This window comes from Canis lupus, chromosome 14 (genome assembly GCF_048164855.1).
Source record: "Canis lupus baileyi chromosome 14, mCanLup2.hap1, whole genome shotgun sequence".
Taxonomy (NCBI): Eukaryota; Metazoa; Chordata; class Mammalia; order Carnivora; family Canidae; genus Canis; species Canis lupus.
The window spans coordinates 14,863,895-14,886,363 of NC_132851.1; the positions used below are offsets into that span (position 1 = coordinate 14,863,895).

The following is a 22,469-nucleotide window of genomic DNA, read 5'->3' on the forward strand; positions in this document are numbered from 1 at the left end:
ACAAGTTAAACAATGAAAAAGAGATATGTTCTTAAGAACTATATTATATTAAGACTTGTTTAAAAAGTTATAATTCATAAGCTATGACTAAACACAGGTTAAGTATTTTTAAAGCCAGTACGGTGTCTTGCATATAGTAAATTATAAATATCTATTTAAAAATTAGTTTACTTAAATAAGAAATGTTTTTAAAATTCATTATATTATTGCATTTAGATGATTTCGATAATATAAAATTGCAAAAAATATCTGCTTACACAGATAGATATTTACACAAGCCGTTCAACAACAAATACTTATTAAATATTTGTTATGTATTAGACAGGTTTCCATGTTCACTCATAACCATCCATCCCTTTCTCATTATTATGGAAGAACACTGCTCATTCTAGAACTCTCACTGAGGTCAATGATGATTAAAGGGCTGGCCCTTTAATTAATAGATGTAAGAAATATGTGGCTTAGTTTGAAGATTTTTTTTTTGAAGATTTTTAATCTTTTCAACAAAAGATTCTTCTTTACTTATTTTCTAGTTGACTGTGCTCTTCCTTTTTGCTCATGTTTTTTACCATTAAAAACCATGATGTTTAGATGAGGAGTTTCAAAAGCAGGTAAGGAATCCCCTGCTTGAATAAAATACTATGTCTCAAAATTACCTCAACTGGATGCCCACTACACTTTTCTACACTAACAACTGAAGATGTACATGAATGTTTCTATTCCCTGTATTTTATAATCCTTCTACAATCCCTTGTTAGGGATTAGAGAGTGAAAGGTATGAAACAGGAATGGTACGGAATTTTAGAACAACTAATGATATTTAATTCTATCCATGGGCCACCTGGGTAGCCTCGTCATTTTCAGTTAAGCATCTGCCTTCAGCTCAGGTCATGATCCAAGGGTTCTGGAATTGAGCTCCACATCAGGCTCTCTGCTCAGCAAGGAGCCTGTTTTTCCCCTCCCTCTGCCTCCTTCCCTGCTTGTGTGGTTCCTCTCAAATAAATAAATAAATAAATAAATAAGAATTAAAAATAAAAATAAATAAAAATCTTAAAAGATAAATCTTTATATATATTTTTAAAATAAAAATAAGGATAAAAGATAAAAATAAAAATATAAAAAAGAAAGATAAAAGATAAAGATTTATCTTTTTATATAAAATATATATAAAATAAAAATAAATAAAAATCTTAAAAAGATAAATCTTGTATATATATATATATATATCTCACTCTGGGAAGAAAAAAGTGAAAGACTAGGGCACAAATCAAAAATTTCAAAATTTGCCTTTTTCACTTTTCCTATATCTTGAATACTAATTAGAGTAGCTCTCTTTTACTGGATGAAGACACCGTCCTTTAAAAGCCTTTAAAAGCCCTCTGCTCTCCAATGTCATTGGTTTTCCTCATTTCCACCTGAGGTAGACAGAATAATGGCCTCCCAAAGGCATCCATGTCTTGAACCAGGAAATTTGTGAATTAATTTCTTTACATGTTAAAAAGAGACTTGCAGATGCGATTAAGGTTAAGTACTCTGAGATAGAAAATTTATCCTAGATTACTCAGGTGGGCCCAATCTAATCCCATAAGTCCTTAAAAGTATAGGAAGAAGGCAGAAGAGTGTGCCAGAGAAATGTGATTTCAGAAGGACTAGACTGCCTTTACCAAATTTGAAGATGGAGGGAGGCAGCTGGGAATGTCTCTTAGCTGAGAATCAGCAAAAAACTGGGCACCTTGAACCTACAACCACAAGGAATTGAAATCTTCCAACAACACAAATCAACAGGAAACATTCTTCCCTAGAGCTTCCAGAAAGAAATATAGCTTTCTGACACCTTAATTTTATTGTAGTGAGATCTCTTCAGCACTTTTGACCCAAAGAACTGTAAGGTAAGAACTATGAGTTGTTCTAAGCCACAAGTTTATGGTAATTTGTTACAGCAGCAATAGAACCATCACCATAACATCATCCAACCATCCTGTTATAAGTATTCTTCAACAGACACACATCCTTCCTTCAAATTTAGACAAGTCATTTAAGTTCTCCAATTTTGCTTTTGCACATATAAATTAGACATTGTCATAACAACTACTTCATGCAGTTAGTGGGAAGATGAAGTGAAATGATACATAAAAGGAGCTTAGATTACTGCCTAACATATTAATTTTGTAATAGGGATTGTCATCCCTTCCCCAAACATCCTATCACCCCTTCTTCCAAGACAGTAGCATTTCTAGCTGGTACCAAGTTACCCTAAAATAAAGACTGTACTTTCCATCTCTCATGCAGCTGAGTATGATCATGTTGTTAAATTACGGTAAAAATGTGTGTGTGTGTGTGTGTGTGTGTGTGTGTGTGTGTGTGTGTTGTAGCAGATTCTAAGAATTTTTCTTAGAAAATAGCTCACATTTGTCCTTGTCCTCTGCCCTCTTTCTTCTTTATCACTTTCCCCAACCTGCTTCCTGGAATGTGTGAAACACCATGCTGGAGCCTGAGACACAATTCTGGAACTTGAGAGCAAGGGCCCCACTCTGGGAATAGTAGAGTAGTAATTAGCCTAAGTCCTTGTGGAATTCCTAGAGTAGAGCAACCATGGGTTATGGACCAAATCCTATCTTGTTTAATTCTCTCTCATTGGAGATTTTCTGTCACTGGCAGCCAAACCTAATCCTAAATAAGTCTGTATATCCTGAGTACTTTTAATTAAGGATTCTTTGTCCAGTCTCCTATTTTCTTATTTTATGCCAACTCCCAAAAGACTTTACTTGGCTGCATCAAGTATACTAATTGTCACTATTTATGTGAATCACTTAATATTTATGCTTAATTACTAAGTAGCACAGCTCTGATTATGCATATCATTCAAAAACAATTATAATATTGAGGTTAAAGTGTTAGGGATACCCAACAGTTAGCAATAGGAGAACATGTGAAAAAAAATAAATGAAACAAAACTATTTTGTATTTTACATACTTTGCCTCCCCCCCCCTTTTTTTTATGGAAGAATCAGGGAAGTTCCAAGGAAGAGCTAACATGTAAATAAACCAGTGAGATTTTTACCTGGAAATATTTATTCAGTTCTTTCAATAAATATGCATTTGAATGACTCTGACATGACAGCTACAATACTAGGAGTTAAGGATGCAAAGATTCAAATATGGTCTTTGTTATTAAGTGTGAAGCTAAGGAAAACAGATGAGTAAACAGATATTTATAATATGACAACTGGTGAACCAGTATGCAGATAGGATCCTAAATTAATCTAGGTGGAAGAACAGGAAAGTGTTCCATAAGAGCTAAACATGAGTTGAGGCTGAAATAATGACCAGGAATAAATGAGGTCAAGAGTTAGGAGAGGTGCAAATAGAGTGGAAATATAGAGAGCATCATGTCCCCCAACTCAAAGGCTCTGGTAATACACTGGTGTACAGTGTTAAGGGATGCACCTTGAGAGATAAGTTCAGTTTGGTGGTGGATTCATCCATGAAGCTACACAGATCTACTTAAATATTTTACAAGAAGGGAGATATTTCATTTTAGAATAAAATTTCACACTGGATTTATTGATAGACTTGGGATAGTAAGAAACTGAGATAAATATTTACTAGTTGGGAAGTTGATTGATAATCCATGGAAGAAATAATGACCACTGGGTGAGAGAGAGTTAAGCAACTTTGAGGCATACTAGTGAGCTATCATGAATCCAGTAGACATTGTACATAGATATGTGAAGGAAGAGGAGAAGAATACACAATGAAAAAATGTTTAAATTCAGAACATGGAAGAAATTAGATTTTAAGGAGATGGCAGAAAAGATGAATACCAGGAAAAGACTGGGAAGGGGAAAATTCAGGTAATCAAAGTATAAAGAAGCCAGGGGAAGAGAAAGATTCAAGAAGCAGGAAGTGGTCAATAATGTCAATCATTTTATGGCTCTTTTTTCTTTTTCACTTTACTCATTTGTTATTCTCAAATTTATTATAAGATATAACCCTATTAAAATTTAACATTTTTTTTGTTAGCAAAAATGGGGGGGATAACTGTGGTTGTTCCAGGGAGAACCCTTTTAACATCTTAGAAGATTTCTTTTTATTTTTTACTTATTGATATTAATTTTTAAGCAGCCATTCATTATGCCTGCATCGAGTAGTTTTAAATAAAATATTCCTTTTTTTAAAGATTTTATTTATTTATTCATAAGAGACAGAGACAGAGAGAGAGGCAGAGACGTATATAGGCAGAGAGAGAAACAGGCTCCAGAGAGGGAGCCTGATGTGGGACTTGACGCTGGGACTCTGGGATCATGCCCTGAACCAAAGGCAGATGCTCAACCACTGAACCACCCAGGCATCCCTTAAATAAAATATTTCAACTAAATAAACCATCTGACAAGGAGACATTTTATTGGTAAGTTCAGCACCTCTGATAGTTCCCCTACTTCCAAGGATGGAATACCCTACAAATGGGTAAACACTGCCACCTTCCCTGGCTTGGGGAATCTTCTAGTTGTTTTCCCATTTCCAGCCTATTGTTTTATACCTAGATCTGCACTTTACTCTTAAGCTCTTTCTGAATCATGACTTGATAGGACTACCATACTGGTTTTGATTTGTCCTCAACTGCTGTTCCCATTAGCTCCCACTCAACTGTAGCAGAGACTGTCAGTGCTCCATCCAGATCCCTGTAAAGCTTTCTTGCCCTTTCTGTTATCTGTTTGCTGTATCCCATATTCATTTGCCTCTCAATACCTAGAGCTATACGTCTTTTGGAGGCTTCCTTCAGTCTATGGGAGCTGTTATGTCCACACATGAGCCCGGAAGGACCGGGCTGATCCTTAGCCTATGATTATGGAATGTGGAAGAAAGATAGTGCAGCTCACTTGTGCTGAGTTGGAATAACCTCTGAGATATAATACATGGGAGGCATGGGATTCGGCTGCAGCTTGGATTTTGCCTGACATTCCGCCCTTGCTTAACTTCTTTCCCTCCCTGCTTCCCCCACTCCCTTAATAGTTTGCTGGGTGCACTTTCTTAATATATCACTTGTATACAAATCCTTGTCTTGAGTCTGCCTTTTGCAGAAAAGACAGCTGCAGTCTGCAGAAAAGTGACACTTTCCATGTCTGGCTGAGGTCTCAGACCTGGCACTGAAGATTGGCACGGGTCCTAAAACTCTGACGATTGGCATAAAGAACTAGCGCCTGTAAGTGGGCAGGCTAAATGAGGTGGCAAAAGGCTAGCTGCAATGATGGAACAGTGACAATATGGAAAAGCTCCTGATGATAGTGTTATGGGTGGCAATCAAGGGAGTATTCCAATGCCTGAAGAGTTTATGGGAGGCGCCTTGAATGGGTCTATTTTACGAGTTGAAACAAAAACCATTAATGGTTGTAGTGAATATATGAATAATTCACAATTTAATTATTTTACCACATTATAAAATAGATCCTTACTACTGTATGTATGTATGTATTTTTAATAATTAGAATGGCATGACCTGCCTGGAATCATTCCCTACTAGAAAAGGTTGTCCTTTGTGACCTACATTTAAGTCTGAGGCAGGCATCTATGAAATTTAACTCCCATCATGTCTCTTCAACGGACACCAAATATGTGTCATATATATTAATGTAAAATGTTGTAAAATTTTATCAGAACCTATGAAAAACCCAATAAGTATGTTTTATGATGCTGCTTGAGAAAATAATATGCAGGTATAAATACTACCTCTGTATCATAAATAGAGTTAACATTTATTTATACAACAATATAACTTCCACCAAAATATTTGCCACTCATTGTGCACTAATTTTAGACTATGTTTGATCAAAATGTCTAATAATTTCTCACATATTCCCTATGCATTGCTTATTCTTGTCTATTATTTCTTTTACTTATACAACGAATGTTAACTGGGCACCCACTATGAGCTAGTTATTATTCTTATACTTAAACATCATTAATTACTCAACATATCTCAACATATGTATTATTGTCTACTTGATGATGTCATTCACTTAAAACTGTCTTTGAATAGGGATAGCATAAATAATATACATGCATGATGTTTAATTTATAAGATAACGTGCAATGTACAGAGTCCTATATTATTTATTGACTTATGTATATGATCCTCCAACACTCCAATGACACGGCAGGGCAAGGATAATTATTCTTGCTTTGAAGAAGAGGAAACTGAGATTCAGGGATGCAAGATAAATTGTACAAGAATTCAGGGCTTCTGACTCTCAGATCAAAACAAGAATTGTATTCTTGTGCTAATCTAACTTTTTGAAATATCCATGTATCGCTCTATACAGAATAATAAGGAAGTTATTTATAAATAGGTCAGGAACATTCAGAGTAAGTCCTTAAATATACACACTTCAAAACATGCCTGTCCCTTAACATTCTTCATTGTTATACCTAAGTTATAGTAAACAGTATTTTTTTGAATCATGAGGTGGAAATGTGAGCCAAATTTAGGAACAAATAAAGTATTCATACTCCTGGGGGTACCTGTGTGGCACAGTTAAGTGTCTGACTTTTGGTTTTGGCTTGGGTCATGATCTCCTAGTTGTGGGATCAAACCTCATGTCTGGCTCTGAGCTCAGCATGGAGCAAGCTTCGTATTCTATCTTCTTCTCCCTCCTCCTCCTCCTCCTCCTCCTCCCCCTCCTTCTTCTTCTTCTTCTTCTTCTTCTTCTTCTTCTTCTTCTTCTTCTTCTTCTTCTTCTTCTTCTTCTTCTTCTTCTTCTTCTTCTTCTTCTTCTTCTTCTTCTTCTTCTTCTTCTTCTTCTTCTTCTCTCTCTCTCACATAAATAAGTAAAATATTTATAACAAGTATTCATAGTCCTGGAGTTAAAGAAAATGTGCTTTTGGCTAGTGTTGCCCAACCTTTTTTTAAGCCTTAGTCAATTTCCATTCTTCTGGTGACTGGTTTTACTTCATCTGACACTTAAGACTTGTGTTAAATTAGTGAAGCTATAAGCTAAACGGAAGTCGACCTCATATGCCTGTCTTTATTCTCTCTGAATTGTATTCTTCTATGCTCAGTTAATTTAATCTTTTATTACTGATCTCCCAATGAATTTTATTTTCTCAGTTGTGAGATTTGCTGACATCCTGAAGACATCAGTATTATTCTTATGAACAGTCCTCCAAAGTGGATAAAAGTGCATTCCTTTAAAATTAGAATAAGAAATGGCCAAAAAGTCATAAAGATTCCTATTCCACAACATTTTTATCTTAGTTCTGCACATTATACTGAAGAACTATTTAATTAAGAAAGCTATTTTGACTATACTATTAATTTATGCTTAATTAGAAGACCCACTTCTTAAAGGCCATTAGAAATCCTAGAAGTTAGAGTAAAGGCATCCAACAACACCACGTGTTTTCAAGAGCTAGATCTCTCTCATCCCAATATTGATAAAGATAAAGGAAATGAGCACATAATCAATTTGCAGGATATGGCAAAATGTGTTAGCAAACAGGAAAGCTGAATGTTTCAGTAGATGCTTCATACTAGGTCAAGAGACAGTAACAATGAGCACTAAATCATTAGTCCCTTGCCTCAGGGTTCCTTAGTGAAAGAAAGGTAACAGAAAACTTTTAGGCTGACTTAAGTTAAAAAAAATTAAAAATAACTAATTAAAGATATGGGGTAGTTCATGGAAGGTAGGAAAAACTGAAATTCCAGGTTGCCGATGGGAGCATCCCCTTCTTCCTTTTCCTTGAAGACTCTACAAAAACTTCACATGAGGCGATTCCCTCACAATGGGATGTTTATTCTCCTTACAACCAACCACTAACAACTATTAGCTCCTATATTCCCTGAAGCAGAGAATCAGACTCTTAGTGGTGATGTACAACATTTCCCTGTACAATACGGTGGCCACCGGAAACGTGTGGCTATCAAGTACTAGAAATGTGGCTCATCTGAATTGAGATGCTCTTTAAGTGTTACACCATCCTGGATTTCAAATATTTAAAATAAAAAGAAAATGATAGTAAAATGTTTCATCAACATTTTTATTCTTATTACATGAAATTATAACACTGTGGTTAAATAAAATATATCATTAAAGTTAATTTCACTTGAAAATGTAGCTACTAGAAAATTTAAAATTCTATATGTGGTTACATATTTCTATTGGACAATGCTGGTCTAGACAGACTTTAAACAATTTTGCAGACACAGATAAAAAAATTTGATCTACTATTATCTCCTACATTTTTAAATAGACATCTTTTCTTTCTAAGTGTGAGTAGCCACAGAGGATGCAAGTTCTATGGTGTAGCTTTACAAATACTTTATATTAGGTCAAGAGACAATAAAAATGATGACTGTATCATTAGCCCCCTGCCTCAGGGTCTTTTAATGACAAGTAACAGGAAACTATTTCCTTAAAATCTGGCAACATTAGTACATTAAATTTCTAGAAAATGTCCACTATATATTATAAATGCAAAAACTGGAAAATCAGTCAGACAAATTGGATATTCTATGTGTTCAAAAAGTCAGACTTTGTGTTTCAATTCAAATTATAATTCTATGTACTGTAAATTCTTATTCTAGGATACACAGAGATACAGATAGATTAAAAGGTGAGTAGATGACAGATACATATATACATACATGCATATATGCATACATTAAGAAATAAAGAGATGGGACTTTCTAGAAGTTTGTCGTTTAGATGAAATAAGATATTGTCTTCTTCAAATATTTCTTAGTGAATCTATTTTTTGCCTTGTTCTCAAAACACTCTCCCCTCAGGAACCATGTGAATGTAGAATTTTCTAGTCTGGATCCCTGGGATTTATTTACACTCAAATAATATAAAATGTTAACATTTCCACTGGGAAAGTAAGATATGACTTTCTTCTGAAACTGTGAAAGACAATCACAAAAAGGAAAGTGATAAAAGAGAACAAACAGATAGAAATGGGTCTTCAAGCAGACATTGTTAGAGAGCTGAATACCAAAAATGGTGGCCATTCTCACATCCTCACACCCCCCCCCCCCGCCATGTACACCCTGGGAATTGTTTGCATAATCCAGAATACACACACATCAGATTGAGGACAAATGCACAAGACCACTTAAATCAAAGAAGATGATTCCCTTAAAAATTAAGGAAAAGGTTAAGGCAGAAAAGTATTTATTTCACACATGGAGCTAATGTCAAATGTGTATCATAATGCAAGGAGAACAATAAATTCAATGACCAAGCTAGTTTAAAGTATTTGTTCTAATATTTGAACTTACTGTTGTGAAGAAGCCCTCAATTATGTTCATGATTGAGGTTCTAGAATTAAAGGAATAATTCCCTTGCAGAGGCTTGTGGAAGAGATGTAAAGTGACTTTGAAAACATACATTACTTTAAGATTGTATTGCTCAGTCATTATATTTATTTTAAATAAGCTTAATGGGAATGTTTGCAAACTGAGCAATGAAAATGACTATAGTTCAATGTTTAGTCACCTATAAATTAATCAACCACAAAGTCAAATATGGAAGGAAACAGTATAGAGGGACATTTCTTCTGCATCATACATTAGCAAAATCTAATAAATTACTAAAGACAAGCATGTTTTCTAATGAGATGGCAGCATTTGGTGATAATAGATGTCATTTAAAATGATCCTACTTTGAATCAGACATTTCATATTTCCTTATCTAGTCACTAAGACAACTTTATGATATATTATTATCTCTAACAGATGAAAAAGAAAAGCTACTTCAGAGGATTCAAAGATCATGCTTGTCTAGTAAAAGGGACACTGGCTCCATCCAGTTTTATCCAGCTTCAAATCTCAGTTTTTTTTCCACCAATCATATATGTGTTTTGGACATTTAGAACATAATTGCTTTTAAGGGATCAAACATAAAGAAAAACAAGAGTAATGATATTCAAAGAAGATTATAAATATTGAGGGATTAAGTATTTTGGTTAGTATATGTGCTGCCAAAGTGTGCACATTAAGCATTTTGATTAATTGAGATTTATACCATCTAGAAAAGCTGTGTGCATGTCTGCAACTGCCTTTGAAAAGAGTTCTGATCCAGAAATCTATAGAAACAAAACTGGATTTTTCAAACTATGTTATAACCTATTAATGCATCATGAAATCCATTTATTGAGGCATGACCAACATCTTAAAAGCAAATAGATCACAATAGTTTATAATAAAAAACAGAGAAGAGAATTCACCTATTAAGGGAAAATGTTACTTTCTGACACTGTGTGTGTGTGTATGTGAGTGGATAAGGCCACAATGTAAAATACAATTCTAACTGTGGGTCATGGTTAAAAATGCTTGAAAACCAATTTCTACAAGGATATCTTAAAATAGAAGTAAACCAACAGATCAAAAATTAATGTCCTCAGTCAGCTACTTGATAAAAATAGCAAAGAAGCAAAAGTAATTATGTCCTCCTTAGAAAATAAATTGGATTTTTTTTTTAGGAGAAAAAGAAGAGATAAAAGTTTGGCAGATTGGGTAAGATAAACAAGGAGAAATGTGACGACCTCTGTGAAACTTCAGGTATCTCAGTAAGTGAGAATGAATTTAACTTAGCAAAGCAGACATCTTATAGCACAGGAGATAATTACCACATTTTAATGACAATTATAGGTAATTATCATGACACAAAAAGATTTCTATCTCAATGCAAGACTAATACAATGTGTTTGTTCCATACTTTGTAATGAATTTACCTCATGCTCATCTTGGTATAAGATACTTACACCCTCATGTGAGACATATCCTTATAAATAACACATATCTTACAAAGCACATAGTTCTGACCTTTGCTAGTTACGTGATCTTAGACAAGTTATTCAGCCTCTATGTTAAATACAGACAATAAAAGTATCTACTTAGCAAGGAGAGTCTTATGAAGATTAAGTAATTCTTAAAAAGTGATGTCAATAGTATCTGGCATGTTACTAAGTGTTCAATAAATGTAACTTAATTTTTCAAGTACTTTGTGATTTTTAAAAATTTTCTCAACAACCCATAATTTGCAGAGATGATAATGGACAAATATTTGGCGAACTGAACTGATGACATAAGTTGGGTGAGTAAAAATTACTTCCTTCATGTAGTTGAAAAGTCAGATTTAGTGATTTTTCCCCAAGTTTACAAAGATAGTTTGGGACAGAGTAAGCTTCTGATCTAGTCCCTCTGATTCATAAATCAGGGCTTTTCTAAGAGGTAAGTGTCACTGATCACTGAATTAATTTTCAAACCATATTGCTATTCTTAGGATAAGGTTTTATGAATATAAAAACCTAAAACATTCTGGCAGGTAGTACACACTTTATCTAATGAGTTAATGTGTTTTAAGTCCTTACTATACAAAGCACTGTGTTTTATTACCCCATTTATTCCTCACAGCGTACTGTGAAATGTATCTTCTTATTATCCACATTTTATAGAACCCAAATTACAGGGAGGCTAAATAACCTGATCAAAAGTATCAGTAAATTCTAAATCAATATTTGAACTACAATTAAACCAGTTTTATGAGCTCTACTACAAAACTTCCCTTAATCTAACCCCCAAAGGGTATCATACAATCTAAGAGGAATTTATATTCGGCCCATTTAGGCCTTCTCTGTATTCTTTCAAGGAGGAGGATAGAGAGAAGACACAAAAACTAGCAAAGTCTTCAGCTGCTCTCATACTTGTTCAGTATAATAATTTTATTTGAAGTATTATGGCATGTGCATGTTTAGATGGATTACTACTTTTTAGTCAAACAGAAAGATAATCTAACTTTTTGAAATATCCATAATGAGTCCTTTATTAGTGCAGACCACTTTAAAGCCAACATATTATAATAGGGAATAGCTTTAAGATCTATGGTAATAGAGAAACATTGAAAGAAAAGCTATGTACCAAAACATGTACATCTGAATGGTATGTCAAACAGAAAAGATATGAAGTGAAAAAGCCATGATTCAGGACTTACTTAAAAAAAAAATACTTACAACCTTCAACAATACATCTCACAAAATATTCATTTATAATTTTAATATTTTGTTATTTATGTTAGTAACTAGAAGTAGAATTGCGTTATTTAAAATTGATTTTTCCCTCAAATTCTCATATTGGTTTAGATATGGAATAAACAGAAAATATTGCAGAAATCGTACTGTAGTTATGAATTTTCTTTACTGCACTCTCCTCATGATCTCTTTGCCTTTGTCTTTATGATTTTGCTTTCCTACCACAGATGGTTTTCCCTTACCTTATTTGTATTCACCGCTGTGATGACCCAGACGCATTGTGCATTGCTGTCATACTGGAATGGGAAGTTGGGAGACGTAAAGGTGCCACTTGGTCCTTGAAGATTAGAGCCACACGTCTTCACTAAAAGAGAAATTGCATTTTAAAAGTGAGCTTATAATGCATGCAAAGTCTTGGCAATAAAATATTTTGCAAACAGACTCTAAATTCAAAATTGCATAATTATAACCACAGTGTAATATATATTAGGGCATTATATCACTTATCAAAGTGAGAGTATTTTTTGTACCCTAAAGTTCACAAGCTCAATATTTTCAAAATTAATTGAAAATGAGTTAAAAATAGAAGTGTGAGGCATTATAAATTATCCTCTGACTGTAAATAGGTCAGTTTAGTTGGAGAGAGGTACATTTATGCAACGTTGTGTTAACAAAAATCTACAAAGAGAAAGAAACAAAGCCATAGATTGATTAAGCAATCCAGATGGTGTTTTCAACCCTATTTATTAAGTATCCCAGGATATGAGACTGAGACATAAATATGAAAACTACTTTTACTGTTCTTAATTGTGAACTAGATCATTCAAGCTGTAAAACGAGTTGCACTGATGTAATTTTTTTTAAAGATTTATTTATTTATTTTATAATAGACAGAGAGAGAGAGAGGCACAGGAGGAAGGAGAAGCAGGCTCCATGCCAGGAGCCTGATGTGGGACTTGATCCTGGGACTCCAGGATCGCGCCCTGGGCCAAAGGCAGGTGCCAAACCGCTGACCCACCCGGGGATCCCTCACTGATGTAATTTTAATAAAGTCCCATGAAAGTTAAATGTTGGAACATTCTTCAGTTTTTCCAACCGTTTTTCTTCTACTTAAGAAAACAAAGTGGTGGGACCCCTGGGTGGCTCAGCAGTTGAGCATCTGCCTTTGGCTCAGGGCATGATCCGGGGTTCTGGGATTGAATCCCGAATCATGCTTCCTGCATGGAGCCTACTTCTCCACCTTGTGTCTCTGCCTCTTTCTGTGTCTCCCATGAATAAATACATAAAGTTAAATAAAAAAGAAGAAGATGAAGTGGCCACAGTGCATCTGAGTCTTCTCTTCATTCTTGGTCAGCAAGGTTTCTTGTTAGCATTAGTTTTGATTTGCATTTCTTTGCCCCTTCCTGTTAAAATCTTGCACATGTCATCCTTTTCAAACTCATCAATAACAGTTCATTGTATTTTTAAATGATGTACATATATTTTCAACACACTTAAGACTTTACATAGTTATCATCATTAATTCGAAGATCAATTTAGAGGTTCCAAAAGTTTGCTTGACTTGCCCAATATTACTAAGCTAGTAAATAGCAGAGGCAGGATGAGAGCTCATGTTCTTCTATCTCCAAGTCTTACTTTCCTATCAGTAAGCATATCCCTCTTGTATGTTAAATATAGTTTTCTTTACTGTTTTTTCTCCCCTTTAGCTTATATTTTGGCATAAATCTACTCTAGATAATTTTAGTTAACTTGAGGATTATATCTTGTGCTTAAATCATTTGGTATTAAATGGTTACTTTTAATTTTGTCTTATTTGTATCTGATTTTTATATTTTAAATAACAAAATTGTTATTTGGTAATAAGGAAAAAATAATAAATGATATATGTCTCCCCTCAACATTAGTTACCATTTTTTTCTTTTTCCATTTACTACATAGCTTCTTATAAGTCTTCTGTGCTCCCTACAGATTTTCTTCTCTCTCATCCACTCTCTTTTTTCCCCCTTTTTCTTCCATTTCCATGGTATAAGTAGTAAAATCATCTTGGCTGATTTTAATCTATCACAGGTTATCAAGGCCTCACAAAATTTGAGTATTTGATAATTGACTCTTTTTTCCCAGATTCATTGAGATATAATTGATGTATAACATTATGTAAGTATAAGGTATGTAATATGATGATTTGATACACAGTAAAATTATTACAAGAAGGTTAGTTATCTCCAACATTTCACATAATTATTTTGTGTGTGTGTGGGGGGGTGTAGCATTCAAGATCTACTCTCTTAGAAACTTTCAAGTCTATGACATAGTATTATTAACTGCAGTCAATATACCATATATTATATCCACAAAGTTATTCTTCTTAAAATTGGAAATGTGTTCCCTCTCCCCAGCATCTCCCCATTTCCCCCACCATCCCTGGCCCTGACTTTGGCGACTACAATTGTATTCTTTTTCTATCTTGCTGTCTTGTTTTTAGATTCCACATATAAATGAGACTGTTGCTTTACAACATCTTATGAATCTTCTATGGGCACTATTCCATCTTCTTCTCCATTCAATTTGGAAGTATTACATCTGACTTCTCTCATTTGGATATTGAAATTGCTTTCTCAATGCCAGAAATGAGCTCCTTATTGCTAAATTTAATAATATCTTTTCATTTTTTCAACATACTTGATCTCTTAGCAGTAATGGAAAGCATTGATGAGCTTTGTTTGAAATTATCTGCCTTCCCTTACACAGTCCTGAACTTCCTGGATTCTTACCTGACTTTTAAAAATCATTATGATCTGTCCATACCCTGTGCTTTTGTTCATTTTGTTTTGTTTTTTGTTTTGTTTTGTTTGCATTTGACCCTTAGGTAGCATAATTATAAATTGATCACATGGCCTATTTTTCTTGTTCAATGGCCTTTTTGAATAGTTAATCTAATTGACTTCTATGACTACAATGGTCATTTCTGTGCTGATAGCTCTCAAATTTACATCACCAATTTTTCCATCTCCTATTTCTAGAGTAATTGTCTTCCTGCCTACTGGACATTCTATGAAATGTTTTAAAGAAACTTTTAATTAAACCTTTCTTAACTCATCCACTTCCCTCCCATATATACATAAGCACTCCTCAAGACCTATGTATTTCTCATCTGAAATATTCAATTTTTTTTCCTCTCTTCCCAATACCGAGAACTTCATCACTCTTTTCTTGAACTAGAAATAGCTATTTAACTCCTTCTCTATATTCAGTTTTCTCCCTGTGTCCCATCCTCCTTAGTGCTACTATATTTATCTTTCTAAAATACAGATTTGATTATTTTACTTAACTTCATTTAAAAAAGTGATCTGTTTCCTATAGAATAAATTACAAATTGCCTAATATAAAATATAAAATTATTTCTGTGAGGACCTAGATTTCTTTCCCAGTACAATTTCCTGCCATTTTATACAGTAGACACTCAACTTGTACCAGAAAAGAATTTTTGTTCATCTTTGAATGTATCACACTTTTTATAATTTTCGATTTATTTTTATATTTTCCAAGTCTAAAATGTTATTCCTTCTTATATCCCCTGCAGAAACTCTATTCATTTAAACAAAGCCAACCTAATGTGTCATTTCTTTCTCTATAAGAAGTAGTCCCTTTTTTTAAAAAAGATTTTATTATTTATTTGTCAGAGAGAGAGAGCACAAGCAGGGGGAGTGCAGACAGAGGGAGAAGCAGACTTCCCGTTGAGCAAGGAGCTGCATGCAGGACTTGATCCCAGGACTCTGGGATCATGATCTGAGCCAAGGCAAACAACCAACTGAGCTGCCCAGACATCCCTATAAGTATTCCTAGTTCCTCCACTCAAGGTTCTGTAATGGACTGTAGTCTTCACAGTACATTATTCAAACAACACCTCTATAAAGATGGTTATGTGCTAGTGATCTGATAGAAAGTACAATGGTAAACATTTTAAGAACTTCATAACAATCAAAAATTTATAGTAATCACATGTTGGCTTGAAGTTAGTAGAATCAGCTTTCTGATAGGACATACTACTTTTTTGAGTGAAAGTAGTACTACTTGAGTACTTTGAGTACTACTTTTTTGAGTGACACTACTTGGCAATTCTCCAGCATCCTTTGTTTTCCAAAATGTATACACACGTAATCTTTTGTGGACAAGGCTTTGTTTTTCATCTCTGTTAACTGCTGGTGCAGTGGCTTTCATAATGCAGGGATGTTTACTAAAGGAACAAATATTCATGTTCCTTTTCTCAGCTTTTAAATGGAGTATCAAATAAGTGATCTCTACATAGTGATGAGGCGTCTTTGTAAATATGTTTTAAACTAGGAAATTGGGATCCCTGGGTGGCGCAGCGGTTTAGTGCCTGCCTTTGGCCCAGGGCACGATCCTGGAGACCCGGGATCGAATCCCACATCGGGCTCCCGGTGCATGGAGCCTGCTTCTCCCTCTGCCTGTGTCTCTGCCTCTCTCTCTCTCTGTGACTATCATAAATAAATAAAAATTAAAAAAAAAAAAAAACTAGGAAATTGTCTTTTTTGAAAATAAAGAAAAAAACACTCATAAATGACAAGTAAAAATCACTCATAAATATGTTGGATTTATAGATGCTAGGGAAGATCTATTTATTAATAGATCAAGAAATGCTTTGAAAGTAGATAATAGGGATGCCTGGATGGCTTAGCAGTTGTGCATCTAACTTTGCCTCAGGGCGTGATCAGAGTCCGGAGATCCAGTCCCACATTGGGCTTCCTGCATGGAGCCTACTTCTCCCTCTGCCTATGTCTCTGCCACTCTCTCTCCCTCTCTCTGTGTGTGTGTCTCTCATGAATAAATAAATAAAATCTTAAAAAAAAAAAAAGAAGTAGGTAACAGGTTGGGGAAGGCTATTCTTAGGAAGTGACACAGAAAAATAATTGTTTTATTTCTAAGTTTTGTTTTCCTCCTCTGGTAATTTATGAGCCTTTCCCACATGGCTCTTGTAGACACCTCATAAAGAATAAATTCATTCTGATCAAATCAAGGTGAATTTGTAAAAATCACAAGGTGTCCAGTTCCCCAGTAACACTTCATAAGACGTTATCTTTTATTTTTTTTTAATTTATTTATTTATGATAGTGACAGAGAGAGAGAGAGAGAGGCAGAGACATAGGCAGAGGAAGAAGCAGGCTCCATGTGCTAGGAGCCCGACATGGAATTTGATCCCGGGTCTCCAGGATCGCGCCCTGGGCCAAAGGCAAACGCCAAACCGCTGCGCCACCCAGGGATCCCGTATCTTTTAAAAATTACCATGTGACCACTACTATTAGAAATGGTTGAAATGAAATGTTTTGAAGACGTTCAAAGAAAAAAAATTCATCCCATGTATAGATCCTGAATATAAACAATGCACTGATAAAAATTGACTTTGAGAAAATAAAATGGCTCAGAAAATTAAATAGTTTCTAAGACAGAAGGTATAGGAGGTCTAGTTTGAGCTATATTAACAAAGTATTTCCAAAGTTGTGAAAAATTCTTTATACATTCAAATAAAATATTCTTAATGAAGTAATTAGTAATCTAGGGAGGAGAAAATGTCCAGAAAATGAAACAGGCTTGGAAATCACTTTCAACTGACATCATAAAAGATTTGCTGTAAAAAAAAAAAAAAAAAAAATGGATAAAACATGGTAGAAGTCTATTATCAAAGTGGACAAAGGAAAATAGAACAAGTGAGAACAACACCAGAAGTAGAGCATCTGTTCCCTTATTGGGCATAAATAGGAATTGTGGAGTTTTCACACAGAAAATAGAACTCCATTAAATAAGTACAGATTTCTGGGTTGAGCGTCAGAATTTTAGTCTTTCTGCACAATATTTGGCATATGGTTGGAAGGACTCTGTTCAACGACACTGTATCTTTTTCTTGAACTTTCTTTCTGGAAAAGACACTCCTGATAGTTCAGAAAATCATACACACAGTTGTTTTAACAAGAAGGGAATTTTTTTAAATAAAAATTTTATTTATTTATTCATGAGAGACAGAGAGAGAGAGAGAGAGGCAGAGACACAGGCAGAGGGAAAAAGAGACTCCATGCAGGGAGCCCGCCGTGGGACTTGGTCCTGGGTCTCCCAGATCATGCCCTGGGCTGAAGTAGGTGCTAAACCACTGAGTCACCTGGGTTGCCCAAGAAGGGAATTCTTACATGGAAGTTTACTTTATATGAATCTAAATACAAACATGTGGAATTTAAGTAGTGACTTAAAATATGATTATAACACTTTCAAAACATCAGAATTTCATTTTGTTTTTATTTTACTTTAATTGTTTAATACATTATATAATGTATCTACCTAAAAAAAAAATGCTGATTTAATTAACCATCAAAAATCTGTTGCCGAGCTTCAGATACAGGTATAGAAACTACTCTCTGAATCAGTCTCAATTCTCAGATTGTGAGCTCTTGGTCATGAAACACTCCTTTCTTGCCCTCCTTACCTCTCCCACCACCACCACCCCTCACATCTGAAGGTGAATGATAAAACCTAAATAAAACAGTATGTGGAACTACCAATAAGTAGTTCCATTTAATAATATTTAATTGGCCATTCCAGTCCCTATGTCTTCATGAGAAGCTGATAAAGTGTCAGAAATAGAGTAACAATTAGGACTAATCTTGAAATACATCTGAGCATCATCTGCATAAGAATAGCAAGTCTGATCCTTGTTTTCACTGAAAAGAAGCATATAAATGTGGAATGATAATGAAATGAACCCAAAGCAGAAAACTGGAAAACAGAGGAGATGCCATGAAAGGGACAGAATTAAAATCAGCAAAAGGCAGACTGCACAGGATCAGATAAATCTGATTAAACCCCAGAAAATGCAATTCCTATTAAAAGTGAGAAATTTAATGTACAGATTTTTTTAAGTAAAGAAATAAAGTAAGGAAATTATTTTTCTTCTTCTAGTTCTTGGACATTCGTTATTTAACCTAGTCATGAAGGTCAAGTTTGCATAAAATCCTGTTTCTTCTGCCCTTTGTTTAATTGTCATCTATTGGTATTAGGATGAGAGCACCTACAGCATTAAACCAGTAATAGAAATAATTGTATGGATGAATAACTCAGTTTGCTTTTTTTGAGAAAAAAATCCAAATTAATCTAGTGTTGCCAATAAGAAAGAGATCAGTTAGGTGGTAGGAGAAAATGAAATGGATAACTATGCATAATATATCTAGAAACCATAGTGTTTTTAAGCTATTCATGAGGGAAGTGGAAGTAGGAAGAAAAAGAAAAAAATGTGTGTAATAAAGAAGACAGAGGGAAAAATTTTAAGAAGCTGGTTGGACAAAGGATTTAACAGATAAGAGTATGTATTATTCAGTTTCAAACTGTCCACTTTTAGTGTAGACTGTCCACATCCTTTCCTAAATTGTCTAGAAGATTAACTGAGCAAGTTATCACTTGTATATTTAAAAACTGGGTTTTTTTGTTTGTTTCTTTAGAGGAAACTGGGAAGAGTGTCTACTTGAATTTATGCAACATCGACATAACCCAGAAAATCAGAAAGCAGAAATTTAAGACCAGAATTATCTATTAGTCATTAAGCTTCCACCTACTGACCCAAGTAATTCACTGACCTTTTTTAGAAGGCTTTGGACTTCCTAGAATTTAAAATCATGGGTGAGACTATGCAATGTACATTAAAAAGAGGGGCAGTCCAGGTAGCTCAGCAGTTTAGCGCCGCCTTTGGCCCAGGGCGTTATCCTGGAGACCCAGGATGGAGTCCCATATCGGGATCCCTGCATGGAGCCTGCTTCTCCCTCTGCCTGTACGTCTGCCTCTCTCTCTCTATGTCTCTCATGAATAAATAAATAAAATCTTAAAAAAATAAAATAATTAAAAAGTCAGGAAATTGGAATCAATTTGTAATTTCAAGATGCACCATGTTCTAAACTACTTATATAGCTTTTCATATGTGGCTTTTTTCATATGGAATATTCTTTTTTGACTCTTAATATGGTAGCTAAAATTCATTTTCCAAAGCTTTACTTGTATTAGAGCATTCTTACTCTATGTTATTTAAGTACTGAATTCCTTTATGTCAGTAATTACGTCTTTCATCTCCTCATGATAAAAAATAGTGTATAAAATATAATAAATGATCAGTAGAGTTTTTTATTCATGAATAATTGAAGTGAAATATATTTAAATATAATAAATTAAAAAGACCAAAGTTTACAATTTAAATGTTCTAATTAAAGTGTGAGAAAAAGAGGCAATTCATTGAAGAAGTATCTCAAAATAATTTGGATATGACTTGAAATCTTTGATGATGATTTGTTATAATTTTTATGGAGATAATTATTTAATACCAAACATTGATTTAGAATGTTCAATGCAAGCAATGAGTAAGATGGTATCCTTTACGACACAAACAGGTCATTTTAATAGTGAGTTACAAGTATTAGGATAAAGGTAAACAGGTGTTAGCACAAAAAGTGCACATTTTCGTAGCTTGGGAATTTAGAGAAATCAACCTTGAGATAGTGTCAAGGTTGAACGTTGAAAAGTTAGGACACATGAACTCCAAATAGAAATCAGGATGAGCTTCTAAGCAGATGCACTAACTAATATATATAAGAAAATTAATTCCCAGAACCTCTAAGATTGTTTGGAGCTGAGAAGATTCTTTAGGTAGCGTTGAATAAATAAACATCTCTCAAGGAGGACCATACATGATAGGCTAAACAGTTGTTGGATTTTGTTTTGTTTAGTTTGTTTTTTTTGTCAAAACTAAAGGGATACTTTGGGGGTATTGAAGGACTTTTTTTTTTTTAACAGTAATAATCAACTTTTATTGATTTTACATAAATAGCTTGTAGAATGCCTTTCCAAACCATTTTTCCAACATATTTATGTTACAACGCACATTTCTTTATGAAACTATTTGTTCATCCATTTAATTTAAAAAAGCAATAGTGTCAAATATATTATTTTGGCATCAAATTTCCCTTTCTAAATATATTCAGGTTCATATAATTTTATGCTTATTAAATAATGGTTTAAAACAATAACCATCAAAATCTTTAAATAAGACTTTGGCTTAAATCATGGTAGTATCAATATTTTTTAAAACTCTGATTTATTTTTTCATCAGTAAAATGTAATATTTAACAGTGTTCCCAGAGAAAAGCTTCCTACATGTAGGGAGACTGAACTGTATCTGTAGTTAAGTTGATCAGTCCAGATGTCACATGCGGGATGGATTTTAAAAAAACCTAAAAACTAGAGGCCTGGATATAAGATGAAAAAAAAAGTCAGGGCATGTACTTTTTAAATTCCCCATTATACTTATTTTTTAAAATATAATTTGCAGCATATTTATTCACTTATTTATTTATTGGTCATTCATACAACCATCACTAATTTTTTTTAATAGGAAGCCCTCCACAGTATAAGAATTTGTGAACACACAGTTATGAACCAGCCCCTGCCATCATACACCTCACATTCTAGGGAGAAAGGCACAAATGAAACAACCCATTACAAGATTAAATAATCACGAAAAAACCTAGAGAGGAAAAGTCCAGGATTCCCTAAAAGTACAGCTATCCATCCTTTCATTGTGCTTTGCAGCTATTGCGTGTTTTTTACAAATGGAAGTTTCATGGCATCCCTGGATCTAGTAAGTCTGTCAGTGTCATTTTTTTTCCAAGAGCATTTGCTCATTTCATGTGTCTGTGCTGCATTTTGGTAATTCTCATAATATTTCAAACTGTTTCATTATTATATTTGAATTGCTTTTGAATTGCTGCAATCTCATGATAAAACTTTAACAAATGAGAAGCTGGTTCTTAGGATGAGCAAAGAAAGTGGTTTTAAGAGATGGAATCTACTCCTGGTGAAGACATTGTAAAGATTGTTGAAATGACAACAAAGGATTTAGCATATTACATGAATTTCTTTGATAAAGCAGGGCAGGGTTTAAGAGGACTGACTCCAACTTTGAAAGTTCTATTGTGGGTAAAATGCTATCAAACAGCCTCTCATGTTACAGAGAAATGTAGGGGGAAAAAAGAGTGAATGGGTGTGGCAAACTTCACTGTTGTCTTTATTTTTTTTTTTAAGGAATTGCCACAGCCACCCCAACCGTCAACAACCACCACCCTGATCAGTCAGTAGTGATCAACATCGAGGCAAGACTCTCTTACCAGCAAAATGATTACAACTTCCTGAAGCTCACATGATGGACAGCATTTTTTTGCAATAAAGTATTTTTTTTTTGTTTTAGATATAGTGCAGTTACATATAATACTACAGTATAGTAGAGACATAACTTTTACATGCACTGGGAAACCAAAACACTCATGTGATTCACTTTATTGTGATATTTGCTTTATTTTTGGTGATCTAGAACCAAACCCACAGTATCTCCAAAGTATGCCTAC

The 22,469-nt window shown here is 34.2% G+C and overlaps 1 protein-coding gene and 1 long non-coding RNA gene across 4 annotated transcripts in view; one reads left to right on the plus strand and one right to left on the minus strand.

Annotated features, from left to right (window-relative positions):
* The window catches only part of CSMD3 (CUB and Sushi multiple domains 3), a 1,168,727-nt gene that overhangs the window by 584,268 nt on the left and 561,990 nt on the right, over positions 1 to 22,469 (minus strand). Inside the window, exon 11 of the mRNA XM_072774281.1 lies at positions 12,267 to 12,388. Coding sequence (XP_072630382.1) covers positions 12,267 to 12,388 — 122 coding nt within the window. The remainder of the gene's footprint in view (positions 1 to 12,266; positions 12,389 to 22,469) is intronic.
* LOC140603733 (uncharacterized) lies at positions 411 to 22,311 on the plus strand. Of its 3 annotated transcripts, none has more exons than XR_012006720.1 (6): positions 411 to 611; positions 8,582 to 8,610; positions 10,477 to 10,563; positions 11,041 to 11,090; positions 12,252 to 12,413; positions 22,150 to 22,311. It is a non-coding gene; the product is annotated as an uncharacterized lncRNA (long non-coding RNA). The 3 variants fall into 3 exon arrangements; XR_012006722.1 differs by having other exon boundaries at positions 10,477 to 10,555; XR_012006721.1 differs by lacking the exon at positions 8,582 to 8,610.